A 23437-nucleotide genomic window follows, 5' to 3' on the forward strand; every position below is an offset into this window, starting at 1 on the left:
CTTGAAACCTGAATAAAATGTTATCTGATTGCACATGTGGCCCGTTTGCACAAAAATTGCGCGAGGAACCTGACCATACAGAATCTTACTTTAGTGCAGCCCTAAGCTATGTTATCTTGCAGCGTGTGTCAAACACACTGTCAAAGCCGTGGATAAGGGTTTTCCTTGTGTTAAGTTCCTAGCACAATTTTTGTGCAAACAGGCCCTTCTCCTCACGGGCCTCCTTCTTGACACAGACTATGCAGTGGGAAAAGCTTTAACCTGTGGCATACTTCTGCCCATGTTATAGGTGCAAGCCATGTGGCACGAATACATAAATTCATTAATAAATACATGAATACATAAATTCCCGCACTTAGATATGTTTTGCGTATTTACTAGCCATTTCTGTCTAAACTTGAACGGCTGCATATGAGGTTTCACGAGGCTCCAGTTACATTACAATGGTTGGTCAGTCATTACAGGAGTAGGAATCCTACCGTACAACCAACTACATATTGTTCACAGGGTATCATTCATATCCAACATTACGCCATCCCTTGGACATCACCTGTTGCACTGGTAACCCAATAGGACGGCAGTATATGCTTCTGCCTGGACTACCAACGCTTAAACAAGATTACCCATATTGACCTTGGTAATACCTTCCTCAAAATAGATGATGCCCTCGATCCCCAGTGGGACGCCACTGAAGTTTCCTTTCTGGATTTAACGTGGGTATGCTGGCGATCCCCATGGCGAAAGCTGACAACAGACTCTGCACGGCACTGGACCACTCATACGAATACACCACTCTGCATGGCTTATACAGGTCCATGGTGATGCTCTTTGAGCATCACCATGTACTGCCATGTAATGCACCATCTACTACTTTGGAATGCTTGATGGATATTGCTCTTAACTGGCATATTTGCCTTTGCTACTTGGACGTCGTTGCATATTCTAATAGCAAGTTCCGTTAGCCATTTTCATGTAGCGCAGTGTAGGGTGCCGGTGTGGGTTCAGATGGAAATGAAGAGTGAATGGAACGACCAATGGAACATGACACACGTTGCACTGAAGCAACCAGTGCAAAACTGGTGCCTTGCCCCCCCCCCCCCAGTCAATTCTGTGAAGGGCAGGCCTCCCCCTATTCTGACGTCCCTATTACAGTGGATGCATCGACTTGCATTCCAACGCCAATGCACATTTGCGGTGCCTACCAAAAAATGCACTCACTATTCCCATTCTTCACTGCATTGTCCTGGCCACTATAGCTGGATTGTTCATGCTCACCTTCTGCCCTTGCGGCCTCATTTCATCCTCTCTCCGTTTGTGCCGAGCAACTGTGGAACCCCAGTTTTTAAGACAAGCATCTCAGCATATAATAAGCTTGTCGTAGCCCATGAACTACTATAACACATCACTACTACTGCACATCATGGCACGTCAGGGCCAGTCAGTTCTGTCAAAGCAGCCCTGGACTTAGGCCATGGGTTGAGAAACTCTCCAGCACATCCGGCCCTCCGGGACATTCCATCATCACCGATAAAGACTCACGTAGAGGATGAGGAACACCTTCTCTACAAGTTGTTCCTTACTGGACAGCTTATCTTATCAGGATCATGTGCCAAAACTCATACAGGATACCAAAGAGAGTATTGAAGTTACTGAGTAGTAGCAGAAAGAAGTAACTGAATAGAGTATACTTAATACTCAACCTTGAAAAGTATTTCGAGTAGAACACTAAAAACTCACAATAGCAACTCGTTACTTTTAAGATACTATCGAGTTACAATTTGTGAAATTTCCTGTCAAACAAATAGGAACAAAGTGAAGATAAAAATGGATACCGCTTCGGATGCTTTTTTCTTTTCCCACGACATCATTTTGGTGCATGCTCTCCTCCACAGACATTTCGTCCGATAATGATGCTTGTGCAGATACCTGATGCTATGCTCAGGGAGCTATTTTGATCAGCTGTTCATTTCAGTTATTAACTTTTACAGCGATTCTTGCTTGCTATGGCTCTACGAAACACTGGTCCTCTCCCCTGGTTTCCACAAACCCCCGCGCATTCACCAACACACTGTTCCGCATAGCTACTAAACCTAAGGCACCGCTCGTTTCTGCACTCCACGCTGCAGAAGGATGGGGTACCCCAGGATATCTGTGATGAAATGCATGCACATGTAAGTGGCATAGCACCCAACCAAAACAGATTAACTTTTCCCCCACCTTTCTTCCCCCCAAAAACATAAAAGGACTATCTTGGAACAACTTGAGAAATGAGTACAAGTTTCTTCCCGAATGTATTTAAGAAAAGATACTAAATACTGACTTTTAAAAGCATTTGTAAGATAAGAAGTTACTACTGCAAGCATTTAAGAGTAACTTCAGTAGAGTATTTGAGTTACACACAGATCTGCAATCCTCATCAACATATGGAGGGAGAAAAACAAATGCACACACAAAACAAAAACATACATGCATGCTTTACTGGTAGAGTGCTATTTTTACACCCAGGCTTACTCAAATTGCAAAAACCACGAATTTATTTGTATCTCCGTGCTGGCTGTTCCTCGAGAATGCCACAGAACAAAACTTTTCTATCTACCTCTTCGGAGTTTGAGGCGCGGACGTCAACAGAACAGGCCCATGACAGCGCGTAGGGTTTTTCAGTTTTCACCAGAGGCTCTCTCAACTGACAATGCAGTTATCTGGTGCCTGTGTGGAGGAATGGGTACAGGTGATTAAAGAGCAAAGTCTAAGGATTGCTTCCACGTTTCATTTATTAAAATATTCCTGTTCAGCCACGTGTAATGCTCATAGAAGCATTACTGTTCATCTGACCCTCGCAGATGTGAGGCACACCAAAGTTGTATTGTATGTTTGTGACCCTGAAAAGCACAATAGTATTGTCACCCATCCCTCTTTTATACATCTGTATCTCCTATTGCAGATGATACTGAAAGTAACTTTTTGCAAGGTCAAGGCTTCATCACAAATGCCTTGCTGTTAAACAGTTTGGGTGCAGGGTAGGACTTTATTGTAGTTTGTCGAATTGGGCTCTATACTGCCCTTGAAATGCCAGCGCGCTGTGTGATAAGTTAACGTAAACTTTTTGGGACTGTATGAAAAAATGTACACACACACACATAAAAGTATGGAATGCTACCATGCTGATACAACATATGATTTTCTTCAATCACGTGTCTGTTTGTATGTTGGTATCATGGAGTGCGCTACATGCTGCTGCTATAGACATGATGCAACATAGCGTCACAGATAATGTAAAACCTCGGAAACAAGTATCATATTATTACTATATGTGCTGCAGAGCTGAGAACAAGCTTCAAGGTCTCATCCTCAGACCTCTATGGTTGTTTTTGGGCACCAAACAAAAATAAATAGATATAATATTATTATTGGAGCGTTTCTTCAACCAGAAACTAAAAAAGAAAATCCAGACTTCTGCTGTACGTCATCACAAAGCAGTATGCATACCAGAAAATACAGTTTAAACAACACAGCACTTTAAACAAACAGGATGGCTAGAATGCATTATTTACACAACCCAGCAAAACATAGTGCAGTCTCCATATTTTCTCCTCACGCTCTAAGTATCTCACACATTCACTACAATGCTGGTATTGAAACCCAGTGTGTTATCAAAACAACTGAAAGCAACAGACATATCTAACACAGAAAAGTCCTGGAATGATATATTTGGTCAAACACATCTCATATCTTAAAATTCAGAATATTCAGATCTATAAAAAAAATGTAGATAAGCTAGTTTCTTCCAAATGACTTTGTAGCAATGCTGTGAAAGACAGTAGTACATGCCGGTCTCTCTCCAATGCTTGTCTCAAATGTATGAAGCACAACAACAATAATTACGTCCAAAACAGTGTTCTTGTTACATCCTCGCTTTTGTAGACCGCAATCCTGAAGTCAAAGATGCTGATACGAAAAATCATTAGCGTGAATTATAAATATCTTTTTTTTTTTCACTTAGTGGTAACGTTTAGTCATTGATGCCACTGGAACAGACAGGCATATATAAAAATATTCTAGCATATCTAGCAATTGATGCCACTACCGAGGCCACTCCAGCAGTCGGGCACACACAGGAAGTATTTGTCCATTGCTTCGCAAAAGCGTCCATGGTACAGGTCTGGGGAAATAATTGTTGGCTGCTTTTTGTGACCCCGCAGTGTCACAGTCGACTTAACCACCATTTCCAGTTTCTTGTCCCATGTGAAGGTTCTAATGTAGTCTATAATTCCTACCACAAGTTCTTTGCGGTCATTGTCAAATCCCACCAGAAGTGAATAATCGATGACCAAGTTATCCCACAAGAACTTTGCATCATTTTTGATTGCAAGTGTCAAGACAGTCTTCGAATGAGGACGAACATAGAGCGGTGAGTCACACGTCATCTTTAGTAGATTTTCGTCCAGCAAGACCACGTCGCCTTCGGCCTGCGAGCGGGTGTTCACCAGACGGTTCCTTACGGATCCTTTCAAGTCAAACTTTTGCGCGATGTTCCTCCCATAAAAGAGGTTCTCCATTACCAGGAGATCTAACTTAGAAGCAGTGTTGGTTGCAGAGTTCTTGCAACCAATGCGAAAGACACCCACAATTTTGGCTAACACTGTTGGTTGTCGATCAATGCATGCATTGCTGACGTACTGAAAGTATCTTGGAGCAAATTCTAGAAAGGATTGGACTTCATAGCGAGACATTTGCTTCAAGATAAAGCGGTCGTCGTGGGTCTTACAAAACGACAGACCAGATTTTCCTCCTTGGGCACTCCATGAAACACAGCGCAAGAGGGAATATATGAAACGATCTTCTCCGTGGGGAAAAATAAAGCGGCGTAGTTTCCGAAACTGCTCCGCAAAGAAGACCCGACAGTAGAACTGAGATGTTGCATCACTGAATTGTGTGTCAATGTGCATGTTGAAGCTTTTACTACCTGTTTTCTTTTCTGTCTCCTGACTATTACACAACACAAATTCTTCAAAATCCACACACTGAACATCACTTCCAGAATCCCGTTTTCCCATGGAGCTTGCTTGTTCCCTGAGCTGGTTCAGTGCTGCTGTCAAGTTGGACTGAAGCTCCAGCAACTTTAGCTCATAGTCTGCCGAAGCCAAGGCATGAGCAATGATTGAACTGGGTTCTTGATCGTGAATAATAACTGGAATCCTGCTTCCATGAGAAACATTAAAGTGATCTGATGCTGGAAATGGGCTCTGTATCGGAGATGTCCCAGAGCTGGACAGCAACTGGCTAATAATTGTTTTCACCGTGCCTCTTTTCTCCAGCTTGCCTACTGAGGCCTCATCATCTGGTTTTGAAAGTGACGGTGTCTGAAGCTTTGACCGATTATCTTGTAGTTTCTCAGCTCCATCTGACCGTGATCGTTCGTGGGTACGAATGCTTCCACATCGCTTTCCAGACTCATTGTTATCTTCTGGGTGAAATCCACCATACCTTTCAGATTTGGCTGCATTTAAGTCTTGTCCCATCAATCCTGCATAAATGCCTGGTGAAACGCTGTACATGTAACTGGACATTGATGTGCTACTGTTTGCTGTCTGTAATGATGAATGCAGGGCATGTGTCCTCTCCAAGTCCTCTACCAACTGGCTTTCTCCTTGAGCCTCTACGCTTGTTTGTCCACCCGTCTGGATATTGCCTGCAGCCAAAACATCATCTCCTGCCTGTGAATCACTATCCCCAAAACTACTTGCGGCATCTGTACTGTCAACCAATTCTTGCTTGGGCTCCTCTACACTGACATTTGCGTCAACACCTGCTGGCGCTTGTTTCGATAATGTCCTCGTTTGAGATCTCTCTTCTCGTTTCCTCATCACTTCAAATTCCTGCAGCCTTTTATTCCAAGTGCAAACGGCCTCTGCCATATATTGTTTAAGCTGAACAATGCTGTTGTATATCTTCCATGTCATGGCACGTGCCTCTTGCAGGACAACACTGTCTGTCATTGACGCATTTTGTGACTGGCAACGCTTTAACGTTGGTGAAGTAAGCTGAAGCTGAATGCTTTCAATCATTTCTTTGAATGCAGACTTTTCAGTCTGCTGTTTCTCCATCAATTCCGTAACAGTACTTTCATGTTTAGTTCCTTGCACTTGTTCCTTTAGCGAGTACAATGCTTCAACTGCTGCACTATAGATGGACGACCCTTTAACAGCTAGTTCTCGTATTTCATCAACAATAACACTTACTTTGGGAATCTCATCAACAATGGCGATCACTGGCGATGGAAAGGCAACCTCTCTAATTTGAACAGGTGAGTACTTAAAAGATGCAACAATCTGTTCTGATGCAAAGTACTGGTAATGGTCGTGATGCAGGGAATGCGGGCACTGGCCATGTGGGCTCCGACAGCCATATTCATATCCGTGAAATCGTAGCTCAAGGTATTTAGCAAATGAGAATGACCAAGTTTCTTGAGACATGACTGTCAGTGGGGTCACAAAGCGACACTTCCGGCACCAACTCCACATCAGTGTACTGTTTTGGGCTGAAGGCAAAGGGTTGTCCAAATGGTGCAACAGGACCTGAATAGATCCATTTTCATGTACAAATTTGCGCACATGTTCTAACATTGGAGTGTCACACGAATAGTTTGGGCAGGTGTAAGATGAACCAAAGCAATAGCGTTCCAGAAAGCCTCCCAGTGGAATATCGTAATGACCATAAAAGTCCATGTTAACCACAGAGAGGTTCACGCAAAAATAAGGTGCATTGCTTGAAGTTGGAGAGTAGCTGCAAAACAACACTGCTATCCTCTGGTGGTTGTAGGCACTGAGGGCATCAATCCGACTTTCACCTCCATAATTCCGTTGACCAGCCTCGGAATGCAGTGCTTTTCGAGCACTCTTGGTTACATTCCAGTTCCTGTTGTGCTGGCACAGTACCTGAATCCTGCCACCCCGTGCCCTGAAGTCCGCAAGAAGTGCCTGTGCAGCTCCAGAATCCCACTCACTTGAAGTCAACTTGAGGAGTGTAAACGGGTGAGGAGGTGCAACTGTGACAGTCTCTTGCACATCTTGTTCGCCTACTGTAGAGACCAAGCCCTGCTTAGCACCAAATCTTTTAGATGCTGTCTCTACATCACTTGTTTTGGGTGACCAGTAAATTTCGTCATCAAAAAACTTCCGAAGCTCACAGCTTTGCCCAGCCTCTGTTTTCAGGTATGGAAGGGTTGGCTTAATGTAAGGCGAGCAACAAAGGACAGTGGAATTAAGTGCTAACTCAAAAGAACTTGTCGATGACTGCTTCTTTACAATGAGCAGATGGTCATCCAATGGCTCAGCACTGTCCTCAGAGTTAAGGAGAGTATGCAAGGGGTCACTGAAGTCTTCAACAATGCATTTTTCAATATTCATTGCAGTGTCCTCCACCTTAACATCTTCCATGTTCACCTTATTTTCAGGTTCTTTCTTAGAGTCACTTTGAGACACATCGCAGTCTTCCTCACGTAGAGTCCTTGCGTCTGCAGGTGGTTCTGCATGCTCATTCATAAGGAATGAAAGCTCCAACCTCCAGTTGTAAGCAACATACAACATGAAAAGTATAATACGCTTTACTTTCCCGAGTTCAGTAGAAGTACCACCCCTCAGCAGGATGGTACATCCTAGTCTACTTGGACAGCCATCGAAAAAAAGTAGGGTTTTAGTTCGATTTGCTGGCAATATGTACGTTTTTACATAGAAATTTTGGCAAGTACCCAGGTTTGGCTTATGTAACTGCGCATCAATTGAGCTTACAATTGTTGACTGAGTGCATCGTGATATTCGCTCCATTACAGATGGTTTCATGTTTGTTGCAAGGGTCACATCCATTTGCAGAAGTTTTTCTTGTGCAAGACGCGAGACAGTTTTTTCCACAAGTAGTAGATCTGGCTCAAAAACTTGAATTTTTGCTACAACATGCTTCAAGTACTCACATTCTTGCATAAGGATCGGATCTAGGGATGAGAATTTGTTCTCAATCCTCTGGTACACAATAGATGAACCAACAAGGAGGATACGAGGGTTTGTCAGCTGCTGACGCATTTTTTTGTGGACTATGTTCTTTGTGCAAACTGTTCCACTGACAACACAGGAATCAACTCGAGAACCACCAGGAATCTTCTTGACATGTACGTAGGATCGAATATCCATGTCTTCTTCACATTTTGTGTCTGGACTGACTAGGGCAGAAACAGTATGCACAATTGGAAGTATAACATCACACCAGTCGAGAGAAACACCATCCAAAGTCAAAAGCTGTTTAAGGAGATCTTTCTCCAGTGAATTATACATTGCATGCAGTTTTTCTCTGACTTCATTTGTGTCGACTTCATCGTCCATGGGAAGCTTCTGATCAACGGAATCATTCATTCTGCTGCTTGCGAATAGTGCTCCACTAATGCAATCGTCATTTATTGTTCTGTTGCATATCTCATGGCCCACAGCATTATTGTCAGCTTCCCAGCGATTATGCCTTCTTTCATCACATTTTCCATCGGGTGAGGTTGCGTCCCTAGGGCGGGACACTGTAACCCTTGACTCCTTCAAATCTAGATTGAGGAAAAATGTTGATGTAGAAGTCGTCAGTCGCTTGTGATCTTTGTAAGACACTTCAAACTGATCACTTGATAACTTTTCTGGCTCTGGAGAATCCTCTCGTGAGAGGCTTCCTTCTGGTTGGATTTCTGATACCCACAGCGGATCCTGTGTTTCCTCGGTTCTTTCATTCGGTGAACTGGCTGCAGGACTTGCGTCACCTTCATTTGTTTGTATTGGTTTGTACAGCGCATAGCTGTCAAGGAATACAGACTCATGCGAAGTAACAGATTCCAGAAGGCATTCGTCCAGAAATGCCTGCCCAACAGACACAGCCTGACTGCGGCTTGATGCTTTTCCTTGGGCCACTAACCAGTCAACTAATTCATTGCCCACAACACAGTTTTGATAAGTATGTAATCTTCGTCTATGTGTCTGAAATACTACTCCATGAGTGGGATGTTGAATTTGTGACCACAGTTCTCGAATAAAAAGTATGTCATGAGCTGGGGAATGGCCTGGTGATGGGCTGCGAAACGCAGTGCTGTCACTCGAAGCATATTCATCAGCTTTTGGCAACACCAATGCTTCTTCTCGGAAACCAAGTGACGTTTTCCTCCGACTTGCTGGGGCCCGCCAGGAATCTGAAGTAACAGCATCTTCCCCTTCCATCCTCAGTACACCCAATTTACTTTGCAGATCTGCGAGGACGCCACGTAGGTCAGCGCTCAAGTCTAGCGAATTCACGTATGATAGCACAACTTGACAGCAATACATGCAGACACGGAGGTCACCGCGATACCCTATTATCTTGCCTGGAATTTCGCGGTTACAACAGCGACTACAGAAAATCTGACCACAAATCCGGCAGTGATGACGACGGCGAAATGTGGTGAACTTGTCGCCGCACTCGTAACACTCTTTGCAGTTGCTGTCAGGCATCCAGTATTGTTTGAGGTCGCTGTCTTTGCAGGAGGCGTTAGGCGCGACTATTCCACGGTCCATAATATGAGCGATGCGGCTCAAGACACCTGAAAAGCTTCGTGTATAAAGAACGTCCATGTCTGCAGTGCTCGTAGCAGAAGAAACGTCTAGGCCTGCATGTGTGATGTTTGTAGGCTCAGCTGGAGTTCCACAGGGTTGCAGGACATCGTGCTCGGGTATGGTGTCCCACTGGGGGTTCAAGTCAGGTGCAGCGTCGTCATCGCGAGGCGGTCGGGATATTCGGAATAATTTGCTCAGAGAGAAACCACCGCCTTTCGTTTTTACATCAGAGCTCAAAGGGGCGAATTCTGTCAAAGAAGTAGGTGAGTCGAGCTTTTTAGCTCTCCGACGAACGTCAGACGCTTCCATAATTTTGCACGGCTCTGTAATTTTGTTCCTTCAGCTCCGCCTAGTGGATGAAATGAACCTGAAAAAGCAGACGACGGTAGCATGGGCGACTATCCACAAAGCTTCAAACCATCCATATTATTGTCTGCTTATTCTTGAACTATTTAACAAGACAAATGAGAAAGTGTGCGAACATTGTATCCTGAAGTCGCGAGTTGAAGCTCATGATAGATAGATGCATAAATGGCATGGAACACTGGCATGTAGGAAAGAACATAAGGAAGAGGCTGAAGACGCTGAAGAGTCACCCTACGGATATAGCGGCTGGAAGGTGCTGAAAGGGTAAACTTAAGGGTATTCAAGACGCTGAAGAGAACAAAAAAAGCGTAGAATTACTTTTTAGTGGTTATTTCATCCATGGGTCGTTTTAGCCTTGTAAAAGCCACGTTACCTGAGAAGGCCAATGAGAAGCATAGAAAAGACTTTGCACACCGCACGTCACTTGAGCCATTTTGACACGCTACGTGCACATCTATCCAGGAATTCCGAAACTAACCTTCCTCCATGAGCACGGGTGATTCTGATTTTGTGAGACCGATAAAGGCCAGGTTTGGGAAATACAAGGCTCTACTCGACTGTATGTTAGTTTCATGTTCAATTGTTTAATGCTGATTTGGATATACTCTTCTGGGTGCCTAAGAAGAAGTTCGTATAAATAACGCGCATGACCACGCGATCACGACCATCGGACCATCGCGACAACTACCAACTACGCGTCGCTTCAAAGAGGGGACGTTTTCATTCGTTCTACGTAGCACGTGACCGTTACCGACGATGTATTCGAGCTACTATTGGTCAGATATCACGTGCCCACAAAACTGGCTGGCTGTGCGCCATGCTTCTAATAACCAAAATAAACGTAATAGATGTGCGAGAAAGACCTATCCCAATATGGCCGAAGAGCTTCAAAATTCTGTTTCTATGTCCGAAAATAGCGAAATGTCTTTGAGCGCTGCTGATAAAGAAGAGCCAGTCAAGAAAAAACTTAAGACTGGAGACAAATTGTTGGGGAAATCCGACAAATTGGAGCACAGGCTAGGCGGTATCTTGTGCTGCGCTGTCTGCCTTGACCTCCCTCGGGCAGCCATTTATCAGGTATGTGCAAAGTCAGCTGATCGTAGCATTTTTTTATTCATTAGTTTACTCTTGACTTACGCTATCCCATCTAAAGTGCAGCTAGCACTGGGTGTTAATGTCACCCGTGTGTACTGCGGTTCACCATTTAAACATACATTGATTTTCGATGTAATGCGTAAAGAACAATATGTTAATATTGGTGTGAAAAACCTATTGTTTGTGAAGTGCATTCATATTCTGTTACGAAGCTACTGTACTTGATTTCCAAAATATTCTATGTGTGACATTTCTTGCTAGCGTTGTTAGGCACGTCCCTTTGGACAGTACTTACGTGTTCCTGTTCTAGCTATAAAAAAATAAAAATAAATTCAGCATCGGTTTTTAAAGGACACGCCACTTTTTATTATCTCGGATGTGACTCTTTACACATGATTCTAAACTTCAACCTTACCTATCTCCACTTTGAAATATTCCTGTTTTCAACATGTAACATGTTTTTTTTTTTAATTTTTTTTCTGAGAAGGATGCGAGACATGCGTTATACTTGTTAAGCCGTGTGTGTGTATTTGAAAGATATGTAACATCACTATCATGTAGATTTATCTTGCTTCTATATTTCCATTGTACTGGTATAAGGCATGTGATATGTGCATACCTATATGTATATGACCCTATATCGTGGCCTTTAATAAAGAAAGTCAAAATCAGCATTCATTGTGTCTTCCTGTTTAAAAGAAAGTTAGTGAATGTTCTGAAGGCTGTCCACGAATTATCTCTGCAGGCTTATGCGCTTATGGACTGTTATAGAGTTTGGTACACATAATCAATATCTGGGTACAAGTAAATGCTGTGAGAGGACAAACAGGCTCACAGTGCACATAGAACCTGCAAGCACATGAGCTATGATCTCCCATGAGGCTAAATTCCAAAGATATTGCTTTAGTCTTCTGCTTTACATACTAGCAGATTATACCTCAAGATAAGCAAATGTATATGCATTGCACAAGTGCTACATCATATAGAAAAATAGATGTAGGGACATTATGTGGAGTAGGAATTTTCCAAGCACCCCCCCTCCCCCCAAATACCTGTCAAAAAAAGCCTGGAAAGCCAGCAGATATGTGTCACCCCCCCCCCAATACCTGAGATGAAAATCCTGCTCAAAACCCTGATGTGGAGTTTTTTTTTTTTTATTAGTGCAAGAAAGCACTCTGCAGGTGTCCAGGGACACCATATTTACAATGTTCTTCGATGGTTTTCATGGTGGTCGAGGGTAGGGTGCAGAAATATTTTCCTGCAGCTATTGTGTGTCCACATTGAAATATTAGCAATTGCAAGATCTGTAGCACTTCGGTTCTTTCCACAAAATTAGAAGCATGATGCGTCCTTGAGGTACAGAAGACATCAGCAAAGACCAGCATGCTGGATATAATAGGTGACTGGTAAGTGCACATGAGAGATCCAAGCCATTTCTTGGGTCATGCCTGTCAAGGAAGTAGCTGAAAGCCAAGATTACTACATACTCAAAGGTGTCGATAGATTTGTTTAGCAGCAGTGACTTCAACACAAGCAGCAAGAAGTCTTTCCTGTGGTTGCATGGCCAAATGTATTGGGGAAAGAAGGAGGCCGCATATTTATTCAGAGGTGTATCAGAGTTGATAACCAAGATGGATGACAAACAACTGTTCTCACTGCAGTTGCAATTCTCCTATTCACAGTATCGTCTTCTGTGAACTTAATCTCTCTTGTCTTTCCTGGATATGGTTTCTGAATAATACCCCTTAACAAAGCACATTCAAGTGCTAACAGGTAAATTGTAGTAATACACAATTCATAGTGTAATATTTCAATGGCAGCCTGAAAATTGAGTGTGTCATTCAATCTTCAGACATGTCTTCCCAGGGTCACTGCCTGTTGAAGGTCATGGCAGCCTTCTGAGACTGTTGCAGGCAGCATTATGCTTAACATCACACACAAAACCACAAGCAATCAACTGCACATACCTCTGACGTTCAAATTTGGAACACTGTGCTATAACATCAGTAATTTGATCTCCACTTGCATGGTTCCTTTACTTCATTAGTGACACCACTTGTTTTCTTATTTTAATGTTACAGGTTGCCTTGAACCATGACCTGCTGGGAAGCTCACTCCACAGCCTTACCGTGTCTATCCCTAGAACATCACCTCTTATCTTTCATTTGCTTCAGTGGCATGTTCTACTTAACTGTGGGATGATGTCCCAGATGTGGCACATTTCACTTAGATGCTGCTTTTGCATAACTGATGTAATTGTGTGACTCTGACATTCACTGTCTCAATAGTACATGTGTGCGAGTATGTGTGTATCCTTTCCTGCAGCGTGTTGGATGGTGAGTATGAATGAAAGAGGTTTGTGTGATGTTCTCACAACTATTAGGACGGCAAAGTCTGCATGGAACCAAAATTTCTGGATTTAGTGTGACTATCTTTTTGTCCTAATCCCTGTTGTTTCTCTGCATTCTCGAGACAGAATCTGCTGTGCCCAGAAACTTTGCTCGGGGATGGTTGCCGTCACCGATTCCCCATTGGTGATTTTGGTTTTCTCCACTGTGATTTTTCAGTGCACCAATGGCCACTTGATGTGTGCCGGTTGTTTTACCCATCTCCTGGCAGATGCACGCTTGCGCGACGAAACAGCATCTTGCCCAAACTGCAGGACCATCATCAGCCGAGAGCTCTGCTCACGTAACCTAGCTGTTGAGAAGGCTGTCTGTGAGCTGCCCACTGAATGCCACTTCTGCGCAAGTGAACTTCCTCGGGCGCAGATTGAGCGCCACGAGGCAGAGTTGTGTGAAGAACGGTGGGTTTTTAGATTTCCTGGAATGGCTAGACAAGAAGACTAACCGGTGAATGTGTTTGTGCTATTGTATATGTATGGCTTAATTACGTAACCAAGGAGGGTTTTGTGGTCGATTACTTTGCATTCCATTTGAACAAGTGAAGGCTATAACGACATAGTTATGGACACTACGTGCCTTAATCCCCCAAATTTGTCATCGTGTTGCACGTTGTCAACGAAGACTACATTTTATAGACTGAAATTTTGGTCAGTCCTGGCATACTGGAGAATTTGAGAGTAACAAGTTTGGAAAAGAGTGAGGTCTGGACAACTGTTCATTGCCTAGATGGGTAGAAATCCAGCGAACCGGTAGAGATGTAGGAAGGGAGTTGCCTCAGGACAGAAGGCCGCCTCAGGCGGCTTCTGTCCTGAGGCAACTCCCTTCCTAATGTTCATTGCTTAGATTTTTTTCTTCATCTGAATCATCTCTACTTTCTGCATCCATAATTTCGCTATTTCTAATGTGACTTGTGGTCTCTCGATCGGTTGATCAATGAAATGCAAATTCTAACGAGGCTATTTTAGTAGTGATCCAGACAAGGTCCCGTGTGTAGCAAGAACTGGTTGAGAGAATTAATTCTAATTTCACGGCATTGTTAGTTACATAGTTTACACAGGGTGTTTTTTTTAAAATTATTTACAGATTTTTATAAAAAGACTATGAGAGCAGTATGAATACCGTCTGTGCAGGTGGGTTATAGGGCTAGGCTGACATTCTTCCGATGAGAGTATGGAACTACTATATGACTAATTACCTAAAATTCATTAACTATCTCTTTAATGAGGGGCGTTTGGGCAAAAGTGAGATAATAGAATGGGGGACGAACCCGGCTGAGGACGCCACCAACTTGGTGGCAGGGTACAACTCGCACGCGAGGGACGTCAAATACGGGGTGCCATGTGGTGAGCTTTCATCGCACATTAAAGAACCTGCAGGTGGGCAAAAGCAATTCACAGACCGACGGCTGTGGCATCGCTCATGATCTTAGTTGTCTCGCGACGTAAACCTCCAATTATAAAAAAAAGAAGGGGAACGATCCTCGTTGTAAGCATTTCTATTTTTTAAAGACCGTGGAACGAGCGTGTGTGTTGAAATATCGAAATCTGAGTTTTGCTATGAAAATTAACAGGAACTGAAACTGTGCACCCCAGATGCACAGGGAGGACTGCACTTATTCGAACTGCTTTGGAGCGATGGAGATGATTGGAATAGGTGCTTATCTGTTGGCCAGATCAACTGGTAAGCGGCCCAGATAAGCTGACGACGACGAAGGTCATGTGCTCCTTAGGTGCACGGTTTTGGTTTCGGCTCATTTGCATACCAGTATTCAGCGATGCGTGTGCTCATTTCAGGATGAAAAAAAGAAATGCTTTCGACGAGGATGGTCGCCCATTCTGCTGTCTCATGTTTGCATGAAAGACCCTAATTATAGAGTTAAATAATTAATTTTAGGTAATTAGTCATCGTGTAGTTACATACTTTCTTCGAAAGGATGCATGCCTGGTCATATAACTCAGCTGCAAAAACAGTATCTATGCTACTCACATAGCTTTTTATAAGAAATCTTTAAAGAATAAAATAAAAGACACCCTCTGTACATAATAAATGTATCACACACAGGGCCTTGTGTTTTAGGGTAAAACCTGGTAAAACCCAATTTTACCCCACAAATCATCTTCACTTGGGAGTAAAATCCACTGAAAACTAACTTGACAAAGTGCCAATTCAGCCACCAGTACGGGCACTGGATAACGCTACGCACCGCACACTGGCGTGGCTGTTTCGTATCCTGTGTTCATCTAAAATGTGAGAAACGCCTTCTCTTTATGTTCCACCCAAAAATCTGCTTTTCAACCCGATGGCGCCAGTTTTTATCCTGTTTTGCGACCCCTGAAAAAAGAAAAAAAGAAATACTTTGCCCCCCCCCCCCCCCCCTGATTTTCAAGAAACATAAAACCCGAAAACACAAGGCCTTAATCATACACAATCACAACAAAGCAAGAGCAAGCTAATGTCTACCTCCTGATTTGTTAGCTATATTAAAATCTAATGGCTATGCACAAAATGGAACAAGCAGCACCAAAAAGCGAAGTGCACATTGATAGAAGCGTAAGAGCATAAATGGCTACTGACAAAACAGGATACCTGGAAATTAATAGTATGAACAGGAGAGCACCTGTAGTTACTATGTGACAAGGGGAAACGCAAGGAGTTTTGAAAAACACTTAATGAATATCATTTGGTGGCAGCTACCTAGATCTGTCCTATCATCCCCGAACATAAGTGTGGCATTCTTAAGGTGGAACTGTGCTTATTTTCAGGTTTCACACAAATGACCCAATACGTTTTGTACGAGTGATGAGTATAAACAGATCTGAAGCAGGTTTCTTTCAGAATGCAACCTTCTGAATCATTTTGTAATGAAATCCTCTTGTGGGCGACCTCTGTGCACGGATTGTTCCCCGTTTTGGATAGCTTTGCCTTTCTCAGGATAATTCACTTTATGTTCTGTACATAGGAAACTCAGGAAACACAATTTTGTAAAGAACAAGGATTACTCAAATTATGTGTAGAGTTCCACTTTGAAGTTTATGTTGTGCTCTCTTGGAATGCTTGGTTAAAATTTGCAAGGTAGCCATTAACGAGAGTACTTCGACTTAAACAAGAAATCATCGAGGTACAGAATGCTACAGAACCACCTGATCAGTGTTTATCACTGCGTTCTACTAAAAGTGCCAAAACCACGACAACCAGGACAACACAACACAGAGCGCTCTGTGTTGTGATGTCCAGATTGCCGTGGTTTTAGCACTTTTAGCAGAATGCAAGTCTTATACCAACAAGCCCAAATGGATGTTTTAGTTTATTACTGCCTTCTTTGCTGTATGATGCCATTTAAACAACTTTTCTAGCTGTCCAGAGGATGCACAGAGGTATCACCTTCACTTGTTATTTGCTTGGCGTGTATTTTGAATGAAGTTTGTAAAGGGAGAAAGCAGAGCTTACGTTACGAGTGGCTACATTACAACTGCTGCTATTCTATTTCAGGGTATCTCGCCCTCCGTTTCTGGAGTTATATTTGTTTTCGGCTGAGATCCGAAGTAATGGTTTTTCTTCACTCTCTTTAAACTGCCCTAGCTTTTTGTGAGCATCTGTGTTGAAATACACTGTGTGGCTACAAGTTCTCTGTGGCCCCTTTGTTTGCAAGGTCTTCAACTCATGCTGCCAGGAGTTACAACACCGTAACATTCACTGACTGGTCCAACGTGTGTATCATATGTGACAAAATCCAAGGGATTCCTAAATTGCAGAGGCGGATTGAACAATTAAGGCAAGCACAACACTTATGCTTCGCCAACACCCAAGCAATGAATGAGGCCTTGGTATGTTGATGAGAGTGTGATGTCGGCGTGGTGTAATTGGTAGCATACCTGACCCGCAATTAAGTCCCGGCACTCACTCACTTTTCCTCAACTAACACAGGCATAGTGACAGAGAGCTTCTTAGGGCCACAGAACATGCAGGACTTGTCGAATTTAGTTTCACATGCTGACAAATTTGGGAGAATGTGGTAAAATTGTTGCATACAGTAAGTTCAATAGATAGATATGAACAAATGAAAATTGGTAAACATTGTGTGTGACAAAACAGCATGGTTTCACTTTTTGTGGTTTTCCACTGCAGCGCTTAATGCACACGTTGGAAGTGCACCTATTCCAAATGACTGAGAATTATCGACCCTCCTGAGCTTGATTGCTTAGCACCTATGAATGAGCGAGTCAATGAAATGCAGGCTCACCCAGTGCCCCTACAGTCGCATTGGCTGCCATTGGCGTGGCCCTTTCCACGAGCTGGATATTCACACCCAGCTGTGCTCGCATCCACGCAAGTCGGGACAGGATGTCATGGATGCTTTGGAACAGATTGACCAACAGATGCACAAGGAACAGATGCTGTACAGTACTGTCTTTGAGCTCCTGTCCTTCGAAAAGATCACTTTCAATGGTATCTATCTTGTTTATCACAGGAGATGCATTGTTGCAAGGCGATGTCTAGAAAAAGTGAGGTCATAACACATGTAAGATGTCATTACAAACAGTTTTTATTTTTCTTCTTCGTAGCCGGATATATTGAGCACTGACCAAGCAAATTCACTCTTTTCCACTTGATAGCAGATATTTTTGAGGATATATGTATTATTAGCAACCCAAGCAGCTCTTATTCAGCAACCCAAATGACCATGAAGGTCATTACATGGGTATTAACAATAGTACATGAAGGTTTTTTGTATGCACCTACAGCACACATTGTTGTAAATACAAGAGCAAATTTAAGCAGTTGACAGTTTTTAGATTGTTACAAGTGTGAGAATAATAATCAAAGATGTATGAAACAGCAGCAAAAACTACGTCTTCCAGGGAAATGAGAATGATTTGTGTTGTAGAAAGTGTGAAGGGTTGTTGATAAAAAAATTGTTTGCAAAAAATTATAGGATTTAGAATATCAGCTAAAGACTGGGGAAGGAAGATCCAAATGACTTTGGTTGATGGGTAGGAAACAGGTTTTTAATGTCTGAATGGCAGGCTCTACATGGTGCCTTGAGACTACGATCAATATGGTGAGATGCGTAGCAAGTCCGGAAGATATGCAAATAACCACAGCTCATGTGGGAATAATGGTCCGGCCAAGAGCCAGTCACATGTAGCACCTGCTCTTTCTTATTATAGGCTTGTATATTGTTTGATTAGGTTGTCACATTTTTGCATGCCTTGGGTAATGACCGACATGATCATGGTTTCAATACATACTGCATTTCCGGCTGGTTGGTAAGTGGTGGTAGCTGGGCCATTTTTATGCAAAGACGCGAGTGAAAATAGTGATTTTATGGAATCCCGAGACCCCCTGACTATGTTGGTTACTCAGGAACGCCCAAGCTTTTCAAATAAACATGTGCAGGACTGACTATTACAACACCGTAGATGTAATGTCCTGCCAGGACATTAGATCTATGGTGTTGTAATAGTGAGCAGGTGGCAGTGAAGGTAGCTGTTAACTGTAAGATGGCAGTTCAGATATAGCACTTTCTAAAGCAGTCTTTCTTTAGAGCATCACCACATTGTTTCTGCCCTTACATGACATTTTGAAAAATTTAGAAAAGGGAAGTGATTCTGTGCTTATTTAGTGCAGGCACTCACTGGTGTGTGTTTCTGGTAGTGTCTAGGAAATGGTATCAGAGTAGTTTATGGTGTGATGTTTGGCAGTCGAGGAAGTTCCTATCTTATAGCCAAAGAATACAACTAAGCTGGAAGTCACGTTTGTTTGTACATTAAAGGGAATGAGTGAGTGTCTGTAAATTATGTTCCCCCTATGCTGCTCACAGATCTGCAGTTCAAGCCTTATCGTACAGACGAGTTCATCCACAAGCTGTATTATGAAACATCCCGCTTCACAGCATTTGGCTCCCAGTGGGTCGTTAAATCTCGCATCAATGACAACCAGCGTGACCCAACGCAGTCCTGTGAGCGTACACTCAGCTACCAGCTGGTACTCAAGGGGAAAGCAACCAAGTGAGAACTATAATCTGTGCAATTTATAGAGCTGTCATCTGTGCTTATGGGTGTGGTCTCCATTTTAGCAAACCTCATTTGATAACACATGAAGCATAGACAGACTGCCTTTCAATGGTTTAATGTTCGAGATTACACTGCACTAAATTGTACTGCTTGAAGCAATGAACAAAAGGAAATAAGCAGATACTAATATAACTAAATTCTGATTTGATTTGTGCAGTCTGCCTTTGTACCAAGCCACGTGTTGAGAGAGAGAGAGAGAAAATATCCTTGTTGGAAGTGAATGAATTTGCCATTAGTGAAAAGTTGTCTAGGAAGCAAGCTAGCTGGTGACTAGAGTACATGACGCGACTTCGTCTGTGTGTGTCCGGTTTTCGTCGTCTCCCTAGTCTCAGGACTTTTTGATCATGTAATTGCTGTTAGACCAGGGAGATGGGGCAACATGCTCCTCCCAGCGCAAACACATCCAAAACTGCATGACCTGGTCATACCACTCTTTCTGCTTTCAGCAGTGTAGAGTTTCTTTTAACATGGATCACATTGATAGGAATTGCATTTCTTCTGTATTAAAATTTACTCTGTTACTGGTGGAGCAGTCGCATCTGACCATACCAAACTAAAAATCTGCATTGTTCACGTTTTTCTGCTACAAACACAATCCTAGGATCCCTGGAGCGAGGATGTGCCTCACAGTTTATGATTTTGCTTGAAGAGGATGCTATTGTATGTGCAGAAGTGATACAAGCTAGGAAAGGACCTTTTAAGGAGTCTAGGGCATTGTTTTCCTGCTTTGATGGGCAGTCAATAACAGTCTTCAGTTCTCAGTAGCTGTGTTGTCTACCTGCCATAGATGATGAGCTGATCCAACATATCATCCACCACCTTGAGAGTAGTGTCAGTCTGTGGTAATGATGCTTCAACTTGACACTGTGTCACGTGGATGTCACATACTGCAGCAACATCGAATCACGAGTGTGTGGTAGTATATCGCATATGAAAGCACGTGCCCTAGTAAAAAATGTAATTATGCACAGCACTAATGTATAAATGACAAAGCAATGTAATTTCTTATTTCAGATGGTTCAGATGGTCAATATTGAGTGCCTGAAGTTAAAATTCTGCATATTAAAGGAGCATGGAAGGGACATGGAAGATATATTTTTTGAATTGCATCCTATGAACGTACTACCGTTATGGAACCGCCACGCAAAGTATTTCATTTGGGAAGTGCGAATTTACTGAGAAAATTGCTTTGCAAGAGAGTGCGCAGTAGCGACGACCTCACCCAGCGGCTTCTAGCGTCTCGTGACGTCTGGTGGCAGAGCACTTTTTTATTGGCCACCGAAAATCATCTGCTAGTAAGAGCGACCAGTCGAGATGCGGGGCAGGCAGGGCGAAATGCAACTGCAAAAAAGAAAGTAAAAAGAAGGTGATCGCCTCAGTATTGGTGAGGCACATGACGTTGTCGACAGTCGAGGGCAGCAGGTTTTCAGAGATTGTAAGCCCTCTTGTGCTCCAGGATTATGCGCTACAGTCATAGTTTTTGTGCAAATGTGTGTCCCGGGGCTTGTAATTCGAATTTCTAGTTCCCCCAACATATTTTTCTCGAGTCTTTCCATGCTACTTTAAACGATAGGCAACCCATTGAATGTCTTTAATGCTCAGGTGTCTGCTTAGGTGTATCCTGGACGATGTAATTTGGCCCAAGAAAAAAAAAAGTTTGATTTTTACTGTTTGTGCATGCTCCCACCAAAAAGTATCTTATTACTGGTAAACCCTGCATGTGTTGATTGCAACTCTCTCCTGAAGCTAAAAATAGAAATATTCAAACATATGTAAATGATAGCCTAATGCGATATAACGTTGGAAAATTTGTAAGGCAAGTACTCGAGCTGAATTTGGAATACCCAGATTGGAGGTTTATACATGGCTATTTTGAGGTGATACTGAATGACAAAGGGGGTGTATTTTCTTCTCTGACATGTGAAAAGAACATTTTCAACACAAAATGGCGCCCCACACATAATTAATGCAGCAGTAAAGTTTATCCCGTGAAAGGAAAGGAAACAGCCCTGGAATCGCAAAATGAAATACTCGCGAATAACTTCGCACATGGCTGAATGCGCAATTTGCGAAAATTAATACATCGCGAATAAAAATACGTTTACAGTATGTCCTGGTTTTGCCTCCGCCCCCAGCATACCTTCGTCTCTTATGCCGGTTTCCAATTGCAGCCACAGCCATGGGCTCACACACTGCTTCACTCCATGAATGGCACACAAAACTGGACTCTCTCTCTCTCAAAATGGTTATTGAATTCCTTAACAAGCTGCATTTTAAGCATTCAACTCACTAGCCACTGACTATTTTCAGCTCCATGGGTATTCACTACATGATTCTAAAGGGCCCGTTTGGGGATATGAAGTTGAAACCACGAGTCTACCAGCACGAGTTCACCGAAACATCTTTGGAAAGTCCGTATCAGTCACTGCCTTTGCTCGACTCTGCAGAGTGCAATAAGCTGCTAGCTTCCAAAGCTTTCAACTTTCGCCTCATCATGTTTCATGTCACAAAGTAGATTCATTTACCCATAATTTGTGTTTGTCAAGAGTTATGTTGTTTTAGGCTCATTAGTAGCCTATGTTGCTGAATAGAAGCAATGTGCTAAAATGCTACATAACTTGGAAACATAAGAAAATTTAAGGAAGGCAAATAAATCACTTATTGGTTGACAAGCTTCAGAATAGTCACAATACATATTCAAAATGCTTGCAAACGCAGACTGTTTATTGTATCGTGTATGTAGACCTGCTTGTCCATGTTTTATTTCTTTGTCATCACGTAAGTTGATATTAAAATATCAGTCATACTCTACTGCTGCCCCTCAATCTATTTTGAACAATCACCAATGGGTTTTGCAAAGGGAAGCAGCTTGAGGACAATCATTTTGCCTTGACACGGGTTATAGGTGTAGAGGAAAGAACACTGCCCTCTGTGGATGAACTTCCATGCAATCATGCCATTTTGTGGAAGGAGCTAGAAACGCTGATGCATAGAGGGCTATATGTGAACAATGAGCTCATATGGGAAGATGTCTACTGCATCTGATAGTGCTGGGCCTTTATTTTGTAAACAAGGAATGTGCAACTACTCTGGCATTTTTTTTACCCCTTTCTGGGCAGTGGATGTGCATGCGCAATGTAGACAAAAGCTGGTAGTCAATGCGAGAGAAAAGAACGATTTGCCTTTAAGGTTAAGATTTGAAATTATTGCATGCACGTCACTTTTTACATTCTTTTAACTTGCCTTTGGTAACATGCCACACATCAAATCGGTGCTTAATGGCCTTTGTCTTCATTGCCAAATGATTTTTCTGTTGCCTGTTCAAATGCACCCAAAAAGTATGGTAGTTCTGATTTCCCATAGATTTGTTGCCCTCGAAGTTTGAGCTGTGCGTGAGACACAAGAAACAACTGGGAATATGAGGATAGAGAAATGACTGACTGTCAGCGTTTGCCTTTACATCATATATTTGACAACTAGAAGTAGCATCTCACCAAGAAAAATGGACTGCAACATAAGCAAAACATGCCTATCTTAATGGGTGCAGATGACTGTGATCACTGCTGAGAGCACAAGAGTTATAGGCATTGCTGGATGTCTGCACCATGATTTGGGTGCCAATCAAACAAAGTTCAGCAGTGAGAAATCGGGGTATATGGAATTCGACGACCACAAGGACCATTAAACATATAATCTGAAGAAATCCAGCTAACTTTTAAGAATGAATACGCAAGGGTCTTTCGTATTTATGCATACATCGTCCACAACTGCTTAAATTGCCAAAGAAATCAGCTTCTCTTTTCTTGTATACTTCACTGGATTTGCACCGGGCTTTCAGTTGAAGCTCTCACACTGACGGGAGGACCTCACGTTCTACGCGACTTTC

General features: G+C 42.7%; 2 protein-coding genes across 4 annotated transcripts; one reads left to right on the forward strand and one right to left on the reverse strand.

Annotated features, from left to right (window-relative positions):
- Positions 1 to 2753: 2753 nt before the first annotated feature.
- Positions 2754 to 10202, reverse strand: LOC135377787 (1-phosphatidylinositol 3-phosphate 5-kinase-like). Its single transcript, XM_064610458.1, has one exon. The coding sequence runs from the start codon at positions 9918 to 9920 to the stop codon at positions 4065 to 4067; it is 5856 nt and encodes a 1951-aa protein (XP_064466528.1). The 5' UTR covers positions 9921 to 10202; the 3' UTR covers positions 2754 to 4064.
- Positions 10203 to 10796: 594 nt separating this feature from the next.
- On the forward strand, positions 10797 to 22362 carry LOC135377788 (zinc finger TRAF-type-containing protein 1 homolog). Of its 3 annotated transcripts, none has more exons than XM_064610460.1 (6): positions 10945 to 11054; positions 13154 to 13408; positions 13640 to 13878; positions 17712 to 17923; positions 19299 to 19485; positions 21862 to 22362. In XM_064610460.1, exons 2-6 carry the CDS (start codon positions 13364 to 13366, stop codon positions 22064 to 22066), a joined length of 888 nt encoding a protein of 295 aa, XP_064466530.1. In that variant the 5' UTR covers positions 10945 to 11054; positions 13154 to 13363; the 3' UTR covers positions 22067 to 22362. The 3 variants fall into 3 exon arrangements, with proteins under 3 accessions (XP_064466529.1, XP_064466530.1, XP_064466531.1); XM_064610461.1 differs by lacking the exon at positions 10945 to 11054 and adding an exon at positions 11070 to 12478; XM_064610459.1 differs by lacking the exon at positions 13154 to 13408 and having other exon boundaries at positions 10797 to 11054.
- The last annotated feature ends 1075 nt before the right edge of the window (positions 22363 to 23437 follow it).

The sequence above is a fragment of the Ornithodoros turicata genome, chromosome 1, assembly GCF_037126465.1.
Source record: "Ornithodoros turicata isolate Travis chromosome 1, ASM3712646v1, whole genome shotgun sequence".
In the NCBI taxonomy this organism is placed as follows: Eukaryota; Metazoa; Arthropoda; class Arachnida; order Ixodida; family Argasidae; genus Ornithodoros; species Ornithodoros turicata.